Source organism: Equus przewalskii, chromosome 10, assembly GCF_037783145.1.
Source record: "Equus przewalskii isolate Varuska chromosome 10, EquPr2, whole genome shotgun sequence".
Classification (NCBI taxonomy): domain Eukaryota; kingdom Metazoa; phylum Chordata; class Mammalia; order Perissodactyla; family Equidae; genus Equus; species Equus przewalskii.
The window spans coordinates 1,297,505-1,312,088 of NC_091840.1; the positions used below are offsets into that span (position 1 = coordinate 1,297,505).

The window sequence follows — 14,584 nt, forward strand, 5'->3', positions numbered from 1 at the left end:
TCTCACCCTGCAGACGTGTTTATTTGAATGGGCAGTTTGCCCACTGCGCACCCTCCCCACTCCCCTGACATCTCCCTCCATCCCCAGGGCAGCAGGAAGACTGAGGGGGCAGCCACGGGGGTGCCCCTGACCTCCAGCCCCTTCCTGGATGCACAGATCCTGTTCGTGGCCCCCGCCCCACCTTGTGTCCCATTCTAGACCCTTCCTGAGGAGGCCTTGCTTTTGTTCATCCATTCAGCAGACGCCAGTCATGGGCCCACTACAGGCGAGACCCCCACCACGGTGATAACAGCTCACATTTCTCTACTTTGTCATTGAGGTGACATCCACGTACCACACACTGAGTCACTGCAAAATACATGACTTGACATTTGCACATTCACGATGTGCCACCACCAGCCATGTCCAGTCTCAAAACTTTGTCACTCCAGAAGAACACTCCCTCCCCAGCTAACATTTTCTTAAAGTTTGCATGGTATTTATTTTCACTAGGTCACATGTGCGCACGGCTCAGAATTTGAAAGATGCCAAGAGTTTGGGGGTGAACGTCCTCCCTCCAGCCCAGCGCCTGGCTCTGCTTCTGAGAGCAAACACGTGCCCGTGGACGGTGCCAGCGGCCCAAGCACCCCAGTAACCCTTGCAGACACACACATACATGCTCTTTCCTTTCACACGGCTGCACGCCACATGCTGTTGTCGCTTCTGTGGTCTCTCACGCGATATCTTGGGGCTCACGGAGAACTGCACGTTGGCGTGAAGTTCCCAGTCGGCAATGGGCTTTGTGCCTCACGCTCTCATCGGGTATGAAGGATGCGGCGTGGATGAGCTGTGTCGACATCACTGTGCACGGGGGCAAGTGTATCTGTGGGACAAACCCCAGAGGTGGGATTGCTGGAGGTTGCCGGTGACGCTCCCGCCTCCCTTGGGTAGGGCTTCCTGAGCACTCCCCACATTAAGCACCCTATGCTCACTGGCCTAGTTACCCTACAAGTAGGTTTGATTATAAGCCCCAATTTATAGATAAAGAGACTGAGGCCCAGAGAGGCTATGTGATAGGTCAAAAGGGACAGAGGGAAGGTCCATGCCAGGTCAGCCTGGGCTCCACACCCAGCCTCTGACACAGACATCAGGGAGCACACAGTTCCGTTCCCAGAGTGGGAAGAATTGCGGAGACCTCGCACCCTTGCCCCCTAACAAGACTAAGGGGTGTGCCCTGGGGTCTGACCAGCTGTGCCAATACCTCAGCCCTGGGCCCGAGACGGACCTGAGGAGAACCTGGGGGTGCTGGTGTCATCCAGGTGGGTACAGCCTGCCAGGCTCTGCTCAGGAATGCCTGGGCCCCTTCCCACCCCACCTTGGGCCCACACATCACCAGTGTTGGCTTCCCCAGGGGGAGCTAAGTGGCCCATCTCTGGTCTCCTCCATGGACCACTCCTACATGGTCTCCTGTGGGGACCCATGGAGTCCCAGTGGCCAAGGGAGACAGGTCAGGGATGGGAGACCAAAGGCTGGAGATGAAGGAAGGGGTACCTGGGGGCAGCTCCTGGCTTACGGGGGCAGCCCACTCCTCAGGCCCCCCAGGAGGGCCATGGACAGGGCTCCCCAGGCGACAGGAGAGGCAGCTGGGAGGGGCCTGGTCATCTCCCTACCTGGGGAGACTTCACTCAGAGGCAGGGACCCGCCATGCTGCGGTCAGAGCTGGGTGGGGTCTCGAGGGTGCTGCCTAGAGACCAGTTCTTCCTGTGGAGAAGGGCGGCAGGTGGTGACATCAGCACAATTCGACAGATGTCTTGCTCTGTCTGAGGTGGACTGAAAGGGATCAGAGGGCAGCTTTGTGTGTGTCGGGCATGCCGGCCCACTGAACATCACACTTGTGGGTTAGGCCCGATGGGATTTCACCAAATGAATTAACCCTTCTCCCCATCTTCCTGACAAAAAAGAAAAGAGGTGAGGCCCATTTCAGGCCTAGAGGTCAGTCCTTGCTGTGCTTTACTGTGGGGACCAGTGACAAAATGAGCCAAGACTCACACAGGGACAGTGGGTGCCACCAAACGTGCAGCGCTCAGCGAGGCCATCGGTGTGACATGCTCAGCTCTCCATGCCGACTCCACCGCTTGCCTAGAACTGTGGCTGCTTTACATTTTCCACATCATGTGATTCCCGTAAGAGCAAAAATGGTCAGGACGGAAGCACCCAAAATGTCCTTCAGCAGGTGGACGGATAAACAAACTGCGGTCCATCCAGACAAGGGAATATTACCTGGCGCCAAAAAGAAATGAGCCATCAAGCCACAAAAAAGACATGGAGGAACCTTAAATGCATATTACTAAGTGAAAGAAGCCACTCTGAAAAGGCTCCACACTGTATGATTCCAACTCTATGACTTTCGGGAAAAGGCAAAACTATGGAGGCAGAGAAAAGATCAGTGGTTGCTGGGGGAGGGAGGGATGAACAAGCGGAGAACAGGGGACTCTCGGGGCAGAGAAACCACTCTGTAGGCTCCTATGATGGTGGGTATATGTCCTCATACATTTGTCCAAACCCACAGAATGTACCAGTGAACCCTAATGTACACTATGGACTTGGGTGATGACGATGTGTCGACGTGGGTTCATCAGTTATGACAAATGTCCCACTGTGATGGGGGAGACTGATGGTGGGGGAACATGGGGTGTATAGGAAATCTCTGTGTCTTCTGCTCAATTTTACTGTGAACCCAACACTGCCCCCCTCAAATAAAGTCAACTATAAAAAAGCCCAGGACATTCACCAAAAACCTATGGCCCCGCTTTACTGTAAGTGGTGACCAGAGAGTAACCTCTGTGCCCTGGGACCTGAAGCGTGGAACTTCACCTCGGTGTCAACATTGATTCCAAATTTCAACCCTCTACTTAAAAAAAACAAAGATCTGGGGCTGGCCCGGTGGCGCAGCGGTTAAGTTCGCATGTTCCGCTTCTCGACGGCCCCGGGTTCGCTGGTTCGGATCCCGGGTGCAGACATGCCACTGCTTGGCAGCCATGCTGTGGTAGGCGTCCCACGTATAAACTAGAGGAAGATGGGCACGGATGTTAGCTCAGAGCCAGGCTTCCTCAGCAAAAAGAGGAGGACTGGCAGTAGTTAGCTGAGGACTAATCTTCCTCCAAAAAAAAAAAAACAAAGATCCGAATGCCTGGGCAGAACCACACGTGCCTGCCTTACCCAACCCCACCCCCCGCCAGAGCCCTCTCTGCCTTTGCTCTCAGAGCAGCTGTGACCTCCAGCCTCACAGGGCTGCAGCCCTGCCCCATCTCACACTGTCCACTGTCACTCCCTGAACTCTGTTACCCAAGCCTCTTGTGTTCCCTGAGCACACCAAGCTGTCACACCAGCCTCCTGCGTGGACGCCTGTGCCCAGCGCCTCCCTGGACCGGCTCATTCTCACCATTGAGCTCACAGCCAAGTCATCACCTCTTCAGAGTGGCCTTCACTGACCCCCCCCTCCATTAAAGGGACCCCCCCACTTCCCTCTCTCATCCCCTGGCTTCCTTTCTCCACAACATAATTCAAATATTCATACTTCCATAATTACCTGCTTTAGGGTCTGATGTCAAAATTCCAGAAGGACAAGGATGATTTTGGTCTACTTGTTCATTGCTGTTTCTTGGTGCCCAGAAGGAGGCCTGGCACTTAGGAATTACTGCAGAAGAATTTGTTTAAGGAGTGAAAACATTAGTCAGAAGGAACAGAAAAAATAATGCACTCCTGGAAATTTTAAAGCCATGGGGAAAAGTGAGAAGAAAACCCAGAAGTTTTGGTAAAACTTGATATATGCATACTATCTAGTTTGAGTGACCTTTGCAGGAAATTCTAGAAAAATTCTTCAAATATATTTCGTCTCTGTTTTTTTTTTTTAAAGATTTTATTTTTCCTTTTTCTCCCCGAAGCCACCCAGTACATAGTTGTATCTATTTTTAGTTGTGGGTCCTTCTAGTTGTGGCATGTGGGATGCCACCTCAGTGTGGCTTGACGAGTGGTGCCATGTCTGGGCCCAGGATCCGAACCAGTGAAGCCCCGGGCCACCGAAGTGGAGGGCACAAACTTAACCACTTGTCACGGGGCTGGCCCCTTTTCTCTTTTTTTTTTTTTTTTAAGATTGTGTCAAATACATTTTGAATAACAGTGTTTATACAAATATTTGTTAAAAATTTGTGAAAATACACCCCAGTAGCCAAGAGCACATTCATCACCCACTCTTGGTCTCTAACACCATTCTCTGACGAAAGAACCAGGCTCCTTGGAGAAATAGCTGACTCTAGGGTGGACGGGAAATGGGCAGGATGAGCCTGGAGCATCCTGTAGTGCCAGACGTAAGGAGATGCTAAAAAACGAACACCCCCCTCCATTGATGGGGGTGTGTGAGAGGACACAGGACCAATTGAAAGAGCTCCCAGAGGCCAAGGCTGGAACACTGAACAACAGAATTAAAAAATGTAGTTTTTAGGGCTGGCCTGGTGGTGCAGCGGTTATGTTCATGCAGTCTGCTTTGGAGGCCCAGGATTCACAGGTTAGGGTCCCGGGCGCAGACCTACACACTGCTTATCAAGCCATGCTGTGGCAGGCGTCCCACATATAAAGGAGAGGAAGATGGGCATGGATGTGAGCTCAGGGCCAATCTTCCTCAGCAAAAAGAGGGGGATTGGTGGCAGATCTTAACTCAGGGCTAATCTTCCTCAAAAACAAAAAAAGGTAGTTTTGGATTATAACCCAAAGTGTAAAATAAATGTTCACAAGTCCCTACTTATCCAAATAAATAAATAAATAGGGGAGAAAAGATCAATCTTTTGCAGAATTCCAAATAACGTATATAGACGCTCTGCCCCTAGGGAGGGGCATAACGCTCTACTCCGTGAGCGTGGGCTGCACGGAGCGACGCCCTCCCAAAGAGCACAGGACGGAAGGGGAGGGAAAGAACAACAAGGGGAGGCCTGGCAAACACACCTCAGCCAGCTCACCAAGGTCACGTCAGCAGAGACGAGTCCCGAGAGAGCACGGACCCCTGACGGGACGTGAGGAGGAGGCACTTGACCCTGTGCTCTTCCTCCCCCAAACCAGCAAGCCCGCCCGCGCTCCTCATGAGAAAGCATCAGACAGATCCCAGCAGAGGGACAGTCTGCAAAGTCCCTGAGCAGCGCCCCGCAAAGCTGTCGCAGTCATTGGGATCAGGAAAGTGTGAGACCATCCCAGCCAAGAGGAGCCTGAGGAGAGGGGACGACTAGATGTGAGGTGGGCTCCTGGATGGGGTCCTGGAGGAGTAAAGAGACACTAGGTAAAAACTAAGGAAACGGAACAAGGTGCGGACTTTAGTTCATAATAATGTATCAATAATGATACATCACTATTGGCTCATTAGTTGTAGCAAACGTCCCATCCCAGTGTAAGATATTCACAATAAGCAAATCAGGTGTGGGGTGTGTGGGAACACTGTCTGATCAACTTCTCTGTACATCCAAAACTGTTGTAAAAATAAAGTCTAGGGGGCCAGCCCGGTGACATAAAGGTTAAGTTCACGTGCTCCACTTTGGCGACCCAAGACCTGCCGGTTCAGTTCCTGGGTGTGGACCTACATACAGTTCATCAAGCCACACTGTGGCAGCGTCCCACGTATAAAGTAGAGGAAGATGGGCACAGATGTTAGCTCAGGGCCAATCTTCCTTAAAAAAAAAATAATAATAATAATAATAAAGTCTATTTAAAGTTTTTGTAAAAGTGAGTTTTCTATTCATACAAGAATATAAATCTAGCTATTTTTTAAAACTGTAGTAAAATATACTTCAGTTATTTTCAAAATTATTCTTTTTTCTAGTTTAGAAAGTAATAGCTATTTATTTTAGAAAATTTGGAAAACACTGAGCTGCACAAAGAAGCCAAAGCACCTGCCACCCCACATTGTGGATACAACGGCGGGGACGCCTCAGGCGCGCACGCCAGTCTTTCTGTATCTTTGGAGGCATATGTGTCCAGATAGCTTTTTTTTAAAGATTGGCACCTGAGCTAACAACTGTTGCCAATCTTCTTTTTTTTTTTTCTGCTTTTTTCTCCCCAAATCTCCCCAGTATGCAGTTATATATTCTCAGTTGTGGGTCTCTCTGGTTGTGGCATATGGGACGCCGCCTCAACATGGCCTGACGAGCGGTGCCATGTCCCCACCCAGGATCCGAACCAGTGAAATCCCGGGCCACTGAAGCGGAGCGCACAAACTCAACCACGCTGCCACGGGGCTGGATGCCCAGACATCCCTCTTGTCTCACACAAGAGTGAATCTCTGCCACCCACCCTCACTGCAGGGCTGTCTCAACCCCTTGTGACCACTTGCTGTGTCACCCTGATCTTCTTTGAGGTATTTTTGAGCAGCCTAACACTCCATCCCATGGATGGGCCCTAAGGACTAACCAGTCCTCATTGTTGAACTTTAGGTGATTTCCAACTAAATTCACTTAAAATTCTGTTGGCATTTCCACACTGTGAGAAGCTGTCGATCTAGAATCTCTGTGTTTTTGTGGCAAGTTTGCAAAAGCTCAAAACAGAAGACATTGTTGCCAAGCAGCCCAGCAGCTGAAGATTTGGTGGTGGGAATTTGGAACATGTCCTGTGTCAGGTTCCCGAGAGGCTTTGCCGCTGGTCCAGCCACAAAGCAGCCACCCAGCCAGCCTTGGTTCCTGGGGCGGCCAAGCAGACCCTGGTGAGGATCCAGAGGCTGCCTGTGGGCACTGGGGGCAGCAGAGGCCGAGTGGTGAAGCAGAGGAAGTTGATTTTGCCGTGGTCTGTTCTCAGACTCTGATCGCCCCTTTCAGAGAAGGAGCTGATAATAACTAAGAGGCAACAGGCAGGGTCCAGGCACCAGGGCTGCCTCCAAACAGAAGCCTCCACACTCTCTCTGCTGCCTCTTCAGCACTTTGTCTGCTCATCTTCAAGGGGAAAATGTGCATCCAGCCCCAACCACAGGAAGCTGGGGAAAGCTAGGGAACAAGGTGGCCAGCAGGGGCTTTACCCAGGGGTTAGCGGCGGGGGGGGCTTGGGCACAGCAGCCACTTAGGGGGTCAGGGAAAGCTAGTCTCAGGGTGGGGACTGAGGATCCAGGTTTGGGCATGGCCCTCTGGCAGGGCCAAGCCAGGTGGTTTCCTGGAGGGTTCCAGAGGTGCCCAGTGTCCACTGCAGGGACCGAGCGGCTGCTGGAAGCTGGGAGGCCCAGGCCAGGTGGCTTCAGTGTCATCACGTGGAGAAAGATGATAAGGAGAGGCGAGCACCTCCCTTCCTGGAGAGCTCAAGCAGCTGGTACCTCATCCAGCATGACTGGCACCCAGGACTCATCATTCCCTCATTGAGGTCTCTTGCTCTGTGCCCACATGCTGACCCCCATCCCTAAGACAGCATCCACTGCCATGTCTGGGTCCCCAGGCCAGGCCATGCTGGCTACAATTGTCTCCTGGGCAGGCCCACTGAAGGCCCCCGTGCTCTGCAGGGCCAAGTGGACTTTGAGTGGGGCTGGGCAGAGGGCCCATCCGCATCCCTGGGGCTGCCAGATTGTCACAGGCACAGGTCCCAGGATGCTGCTCTACTTGGGTTCCATGACCCTCACTCAGAGCCCAGGTTCCCTTGGCCACTCTTTTTTTTTTTTTTTTTTTTTTGAGGAAGATTAGCCCTGAGCTAACTACTGCCAGTCTTCCTCTTTTTTGCTGAGGAAGCCTGGCCCTGAGCTAACATCTTTGCCCATCTTCCTCTGCTTTATATGTGGGACGCCTACCACAGCATGGCGTGCCAAGCGGTGCCATGTCCGCACCGGCAAACCCTGGGCCACCGAGAAGCAGAACGTGCGAACTTAACCGCTGCGCCACCGGCCAGCCCCCTCCCCTGGCCGCTCTTAAGTTAGCTTCCTGCTGGCCTCCTAGGATGGTCTTGTTGTCACGCCTGTCTCTTCCCAGCAGTTGTTGATCCATTTTTTATCTGATTGACAGGCATTTTCTTGCTGGCAGATGGAGGCCAGGACAGGGTCCGTGCAGTGTCTGATCTTCGGGAAGGGAACCAATTTCTGTAGGAGAAAGCCCATAACGGATGCCTCCCTCAGTCACCATATGTGCCACAGGGTGCCTGGGAGGCTGCCTCCTACCTGCACAGGTGTGCTGGCCATCCCTGAGCACACGTGGCAGCACTGGCCGTGCCGAGGCCTGGTCTCTCAAAATGCCCAAGTCTTCAGGAGCTGCAAGCCAGATGCCTTTGGTTGGAGATGTGGAGGGTGGTGCCCCAGGGACCCTTTGTGTGGTTGAGAAACGTGGCTGGGTTCACTGTTACGATTTGCTGAGCTATAAACTTCAGCTGAAGCATGGCACATGTCTGCTTGTGAAAAACTGAACTGCTCCAAGCAAGAGGATTTCCTTCCAGCTCCCTGTGGTCATGAGGAAGCTGGAGCTGAAACCAGCTTCCCTGCACCCCCAAGTCTGAGGCCCCATGTCCCCCTTGATCCCTTGTCCGGGGTCAGAAGCACCTGTTGCAGACGCCTGGAGGGACAAAGTGGAGAATCCTTCCTGAGGGTGCATACGGCACTGCCCAGGGACAGAGTGCTCCTCCTGCATGTGAGAGTGAGCCAGCTGGGCTCCCCAGGGAGCGAGGAGAGGGCGCTCCACGGAAGGTTTACCTTGCAAAGCCTTCTGCCCATTCTGCAGTGTCCAGACGCTACCTCGGAGGATTAAAGGGCTGAAAACGAATGTGAATCCCTTATTTTATATTAACTGTTCTGGAAACATCATAAGCAAGCACGTTAGGTCAGACAATCAACACAATTCTACTTTTAAAGGGGGGGTGTGTGTTCACGGAGAACGCCGCCCACAAGAAGCATCATGGATGCTAAGACCCCCTGGAGGACTGCATGGGAACGAGACATGGAGGCGTCACCTGGGATGCCACCTCAACCAGACAGCCAGACTTCCTACACTCTGGACACACCCTGTCACCATTCTCCCCGTGGACACACTGAGGAGACACAACATCCTCCATGTGGTTTTCCTGCCAAAGGCATCAGCCCAGATCTAACAGTGAGGACACAGTCAGGCGATGCACACTGAAAGAGGCTGTAAAGCCACTGGCCTGGGCTGTTCAGAACGGCAATCTTATGAAATATATATATATAAAAGTAGAGACTATTCCAGAATAAATGGAATCGAGAGACACAACAGCCAAATGCAATGCATAATCCCAATCAGATCTTTGTGCAAAAACATGGAAAGCTATAAAGTGGATTTTGGGGAAATTGCATAAGGACAGTGTGTCAGTGATCATTCGGAAACTGCCCCGGGGTGACCATCGTGTCCAGGGGCTCCAGGAGGACAGCCTTGTTCTTAGGAGGTGTCTGTGGAAGCATCTAGGGGAGATGCGTCATATCTGCAGAATTAATTAATATGGAGTAGGGGAGAGCACAAACAGGGCAAAATATTAATAATTCTTAACCCAGGTGAAAGATCTATGAGTGCTCATTGTGCTACTTTGTAACTCTTCCGTAGATTTGAAATTTTTCCAACCGAAAGGTTGAGGGAATCTCCGTGAGGATGTAGATACACATGAGATGTTCACGGTGGTTGGATCTGGGCAACGGAATCACAGGCAATTTTATCTTTTCTTGTACTGACTGGGCCTGAGCACGTACTACTCTTACAGTTAGAAAAACATTTTTTTCATTTTCAAAAACATTTCATATATTATTAATATTTCAGCCTGAAAATGGGAGAGAGGAGTTTTTCTTCAGTGTTTACATGTCTAGGAGGGACAACTAAAGAACTCCAGAATGATCCCCCCAAATAATAACTAAAACTCTCCTCGGTCTGGGAGCTGGAAGAAGAACGAGGGTGGGCGCCTTTCACACTCCCCTCCCCACCATCTCCCAGGAACCAGAGCTGCGTGTGGGCCCCAGGGACTGGGACAATACGACACTATCTGAGCTCTGAAACCAAGCCACCTTCTGGAAGGGAAAACCGCAGCCCTCACCGCCCAGTCCCCCTCCCCCAGCTCCAGCTGGCCCTGGAGGCTACTTGAGCTGGGGGGGGGGCGGGGATGGTGGCGAGCCCCATTGTTCTTTGCTCTCCTCCCCCCTCCTCCCCCTGGGGCAGCGGAGCCAACTACCCACTGACCGACAGACGCAGGTGCTGCGGAGAAAGGGCAGCGCTAGCAGCCAAGGGGTTAATGGTCCTAGAAGGGGCTTGGCGTGGCATGCAGGGGTCAGATGTTCCTCCGGAACGGGGACAGGCATGCAGGCTGCTATTCCGGGGCTCTGATCATGGCTACCTATTTATAGCGCTGAGGGGGCCTCGGCCCTCCCCACACAGGCGGCGGACAGGCTGCCCTGCTGCAATGTCACCGGCGTCACTGCCACTGCAGGCTGCCGGCACCTGCCGCTGCTGCTGCAGGAGACCAAGGCACCGAGGCCAGGCAGGGACCCAGGGCCACCAGGCACTGTGTGAAGCAAGGACGTGGCCGGCCAGATGGGCAGCACCATGGAGCCCCCCGGGGGCGGGTACCTGCACCTGGGTGCTGTGACATCCCCGGTGGGCACAGCCCGCGTGCTGCAGCTAGCCTTCGGCTGTACCACCTTCAGCCTGGTGGCCCACCGGGGCGGCTTCGCGGGCGTCCAGGGCACCTTCTGCATGGCCGCCTGGGGCTTCTGCTTCGCTCTCTCAGGCCTGGTGGTGGCCTGCGAGTTCACCCGGCTCCACAGCTGCCTGCGCTTCTCCTGGGGCAACTTCACAGCGGCCTTTGCCATGCTGGCCACACTGCTGTCTGCCACGGCTGCTGTCATCTACCCACTCTACTTCACCCGGCTGGAGTGCCCACCTGAGCCCGAGGGCTGTGCAGTCAGGGACTTCCGCCTGGCCGCCAGCGTCTTCGCCGGACTCCTCTTCCTGGCCTACGCTGCAGAGGTGGCCCTGACCAGGGCCCGCCCGGGCCAGGTGGCCAGCTACATGGCCACGGTGTCAGGACTCCTCAAGATCGTCCAGGCCTTCGTGGCCTGCATCATCTTTGGGGCACTGGTCCACGACAGCCGATATGGGCGCTACGTGGCCACCCAGTGGTGCGTGGCCGTCTACAGCCTGTGCTTCCTGGCTACTGTGGCCATCGTGGCCCTGAGCGTGATGGGCTACACCGGGGGCCTGGGCTGCCCCTTCGACCGTCTGGTGGTTGTGTACACCTTCCTGGCTGTGCTGCTCTACCTCAGTGCCGCCGTCATCTGGCCCGTCTTCTGTTTTGATCCCAAGTACGGCGAGCCCAGGCGGCCCCCCAACTGCCCTAGGGGCAGCTGCCCTTGGGACAGCCAGCTGGTGGTGGCCACCTTCACCTACGTCAACCTGCTTCTCTACATTGCCGACCTCGCCTACTCCCAGAGGATCCGCTTCGTGCCCACCCTGTAGCCCAGCAGGCAGCAGCCGGCCCACCTTTGCTCTCCAGGGGCTCCAGGCACCATGACGGTGGCCCAGGTGAACCCAGACCCCGGGGGACCGAGCCAGAGGGAGGCAACCAGGAGGGCCACTCCTGGACTTCTGGCAGTGCTCAGCAGCTCCACCTGGGGAGGGGCGGAGTGGGACAGAGGGGCAGGAGGCCCTGAGCAGGACAGGGGAACAGCCTACGCCAGGCAGTTCCCAGGCCCTCTCTCTCTGTCTCTGTCTTTCTATCTCTCTGTCTCTCTCTATCTCTGTGTCTGTCTTTCTCTCTCTTTGCATCTCTATCTCTTTCCATTTCCTGGCCCTCCCTGGTTCAGCACTGATCACTGGAGCACATGAGAAGCCTTTGAAGCAGGCACTGTTGTGAGCCACTTTGCAGATGGGGCACCGAGGCTAAGATTTAGGAGCTGGCCCTGCGTGTCCATCAGTGCCTAGAGACCGTTCAGGCTGGGTAACCTAAGTACAGCTGAAAAAGGGACAATCCCCAGAGGCATGAGAAGGGGGCAGAAAGGAGCCAGAGAGTGCCAGAGCCGGGCCAGCAGAGGTGTGTGGGGAGCTGGCACCACCTCTAGCCTTGATGGAGATGCTCCTGGAACCCCAAAGGGACAGTTATCCAAGCAGGGCCCTGCTGGGTGGTTTGTGCCAGCTCGAAGAGAAGGATCCGGGAATCAGGACCCTGCCTTGACCGCTTCAGAGTGGCTACAGCTGTGGGAAACAGAGCAAGGACTGTGGTGTGGTCACACAGGGCAGTCTCTGCAGGCTGGAGATGGCACAGGTGGCCTGGAGGGGCCCGCAGAGGCCAGCAGCACCACGAAGAGCCCAGTATGCTGAGATGAAGCTGTGTTCTCCCAGGCGGGGAGCCCCCACCAGGCACTCCACCATTGGCCCCAACATAGCAGCTTCTGTAGTGTCTGGTGTGGGCCCAGGGGAGTCTGGCCAGGGGCAGCCTTGACCCAGGAAGAGAGTCCAGCCTGGGACAGCCATTGGGATACGGAGTCTGGGCACGAGGAACCTCTCTGGTGCTCACAGGCCCACGACCTCAGCTCAAGTGTCCGTTTGCCTGGCCGCTGACCTCCAGCCAGCTTCTCCCACTCAAGAGCCCAGACTGGGTCAGCTCAGAGCAGCCCGCTGGCTGCCCCTAAGCACAGCAGCCCCTTGGCCCAGGGCCTGGAGCAGGAAATAAATGCTGATGCTGATTTGCACCCTGGTTCTGGTGTGGTCTCTGCCAAGGGGGTGTTGGCCAACGGCGCCTCCCGGGACACGCCCCCTCACCCCCACCCCACCAGCATGCTCCAGGGAGAAGGGCCTAGACTGGCCTGGTTGAGGGAAGAAGTGGCTGTGGGGGAGCCTGGGCACATGCAGGTGAGGGGCAATCTCCCAAGGAAGGGGCAGGCAGTGTCCTCTCCCTCAGTGGGCAACAGACATGAAGGAAGATGGGGGTGACACTGAGCTTGTCCTTCTCCCTTCCAGAGGCAAACAGTACTTACCATGGCTCTCCCCCCATGCCAGGAGTTCCACGGCCCCTGGTGTGGCTGTGGATAGATGGGCTTTTTTTTGCTGTGGAAGATTCGCCCTGAGCTAACATGCCAATCTTCCTCTTTTTTTTTTTTTTTTTGCTTGAGAAAGATTATCCCTGAGCTAACATCTGTGCCAGTCTTCCTCCACTTTCTATGTGGGATGCCTCCACGGCATGGCTGATGAGCGGTGTAGGTCCATGCCCGGGATCAGAACTCATGAACCCTGGCTACCAAAGCAGAGTGCACTGGACTTAACCAGGATGCCAGGAGGCTGGCCCCCAGCTGGGCACGGCTCAGAGGGCGCCCTTGTGCTGGTGGTTGTGCAGAGCACGGGACCAGCCCCGCCTGCCGCCAGGGAGGACACACTCACAGGACTCATTTACCTGGGGCAGGTGTGGCGGGCGCGGTGGCAGACCCTCAAAGCGGGCAGGAGCCGCTGTCTCCTGAGGCGTCCTGAGGGTCTCTGCTGCGCGAGGGAGGGTGGTGTCAGGGGCACACTTCCAGGGGACAATGGAGCACATGGGCCATACCTTTCCCAGCTCACAGGAAGGCCTGGACACCAGTTTTCTTTCCTTTTCTAGCCAAACTTCTGAAACGAGTTATCGGTCACCAACTCCTCAATTTCCTCACTGTCCAGTGGCCTCCTGCCCCTGGAGCTCCACTCACCCTGTTTCAAAGGTCCTGAGGGGTAGGCGGCGGAGAAGAGAGGACGCAGGGCCGCGGTGGGCACGGCGCAGGTCATCCGGGGGCTCTGGGGATGCTCCTGCTGACATTCGCTCCCGCGACCAGGAGACTCCTTTTCTATTTCAAAGAGGGAATTGTTTGTCGTTATCACTTGAGAAACCGTACTTTTAAGGGAAGGGGGTCCTGCTCTCTGCTCGTGTACAGTCAGACAAAAGGTAGTGGAACCCCCGGGGGTTTCGTCTGCGGGTTTGAGTCTGGGCAACTCCCCTGGGCAGTCCACTTGGGACAGGAACTTACTACAGCCCCTCCATCTGAGCGTGAGCACTAAACACCACAGCGGACACACGTGGAGGCCCAGAATGCTGCCGTGTGCGCAGGATCACTACACAGTGGTGTGGTGGTGTGGGTGGTGGTCACGGTGTCAATGAGAACTCACAGTGCCACTTCTACGGCACAAACAGCGAGTAATTCTGAAACTCCGTTTTAGATCAGCTTGTCATCATTTAAGAGACAGAACTGAAAAAATACAGCAGCTCACCCCTTTCCTGGGGGGATGGGTTATCGATGATGATCACTTCTGACTCTGCCCTTAACCGTACCGCCGACTGGGACCCCAGACTATCCCAAAACGCAAACGCAGTCCCAAGTCAGACAAGCCCTGAGCACATCCTCAGGGGGAAATGACTGGAGACTTGCTCTTCCGAAAACCCAGGGCCAAAATCCTCCATGGACCCTGCAGACAAGATGTCAGGAGACAGCGGGGTGCTCCGTGAGAGCTGGGGGGCACTAGGGGATCATCTCCTTCTATTTACTAGGTGACCACCACCCGCCCAAGCGCCAGTTTGGGGAAGTTTACATGGGAACAGGCCTTTATCCCAAGTGTCCTGAAGCTTGAAAGGCACCTGAGCCCTGGAGACCTACAAA

General features: G+C 54.7%; 1 protein-coding gene and 1 long non-coding RNA gene across 2 annotated transcripts; one reads left to right on the forward strand and one right to left on the reverse strand.

Annotated features, from left to right (window-relative positions):
* On the reverse strand, positions 1 to 9,796 carry LOC103551100 (uncharacterized). Its single transcript, XR_544939.2, has 4 exons — positions 8,144 to 9,796; positions 3,569 to 3,676; positions 1,650 to 3,045; positions 1 to 862 (listed from the first exon to the last, which is right to left on the reverse strand). It is a non-coding gene; the product is annotated as an uncharacterized lncRNA (long non-coding RNA).
* A 235-nt stretch (positions 9,797 to 10,031) lies between these two features.
* On the forward strand, positions 10,032 to 12,661 carry MYADML2 (myeloid associated differentiation marker like 2). The gene has a single exon (XM_008520418.2). The coding sequence runs from the start codon at positions 10,506 to 10,508 to the stop codon at positions 11,427 to 11,429; it is 924 nt and encodes a 307-aa protein (XP_008518640.2). The 5' UTR covers positions 10,032 to 10,505; the 3' UTR covers positions 11,430 to 12,661.
* The last annotated feature ends 1,923 nt before the right edge of the window (positions 12,662 to 14,584 follow it).

Coding starts and splice junctions, on each gene's coding strand:
- MYADML2 (XM_008520418.2), top strand. CDS start 10,506: ATGGGCAGCACCATGGAGCCCCCCGGGGGCGGGTACCTGCACCTGGGT.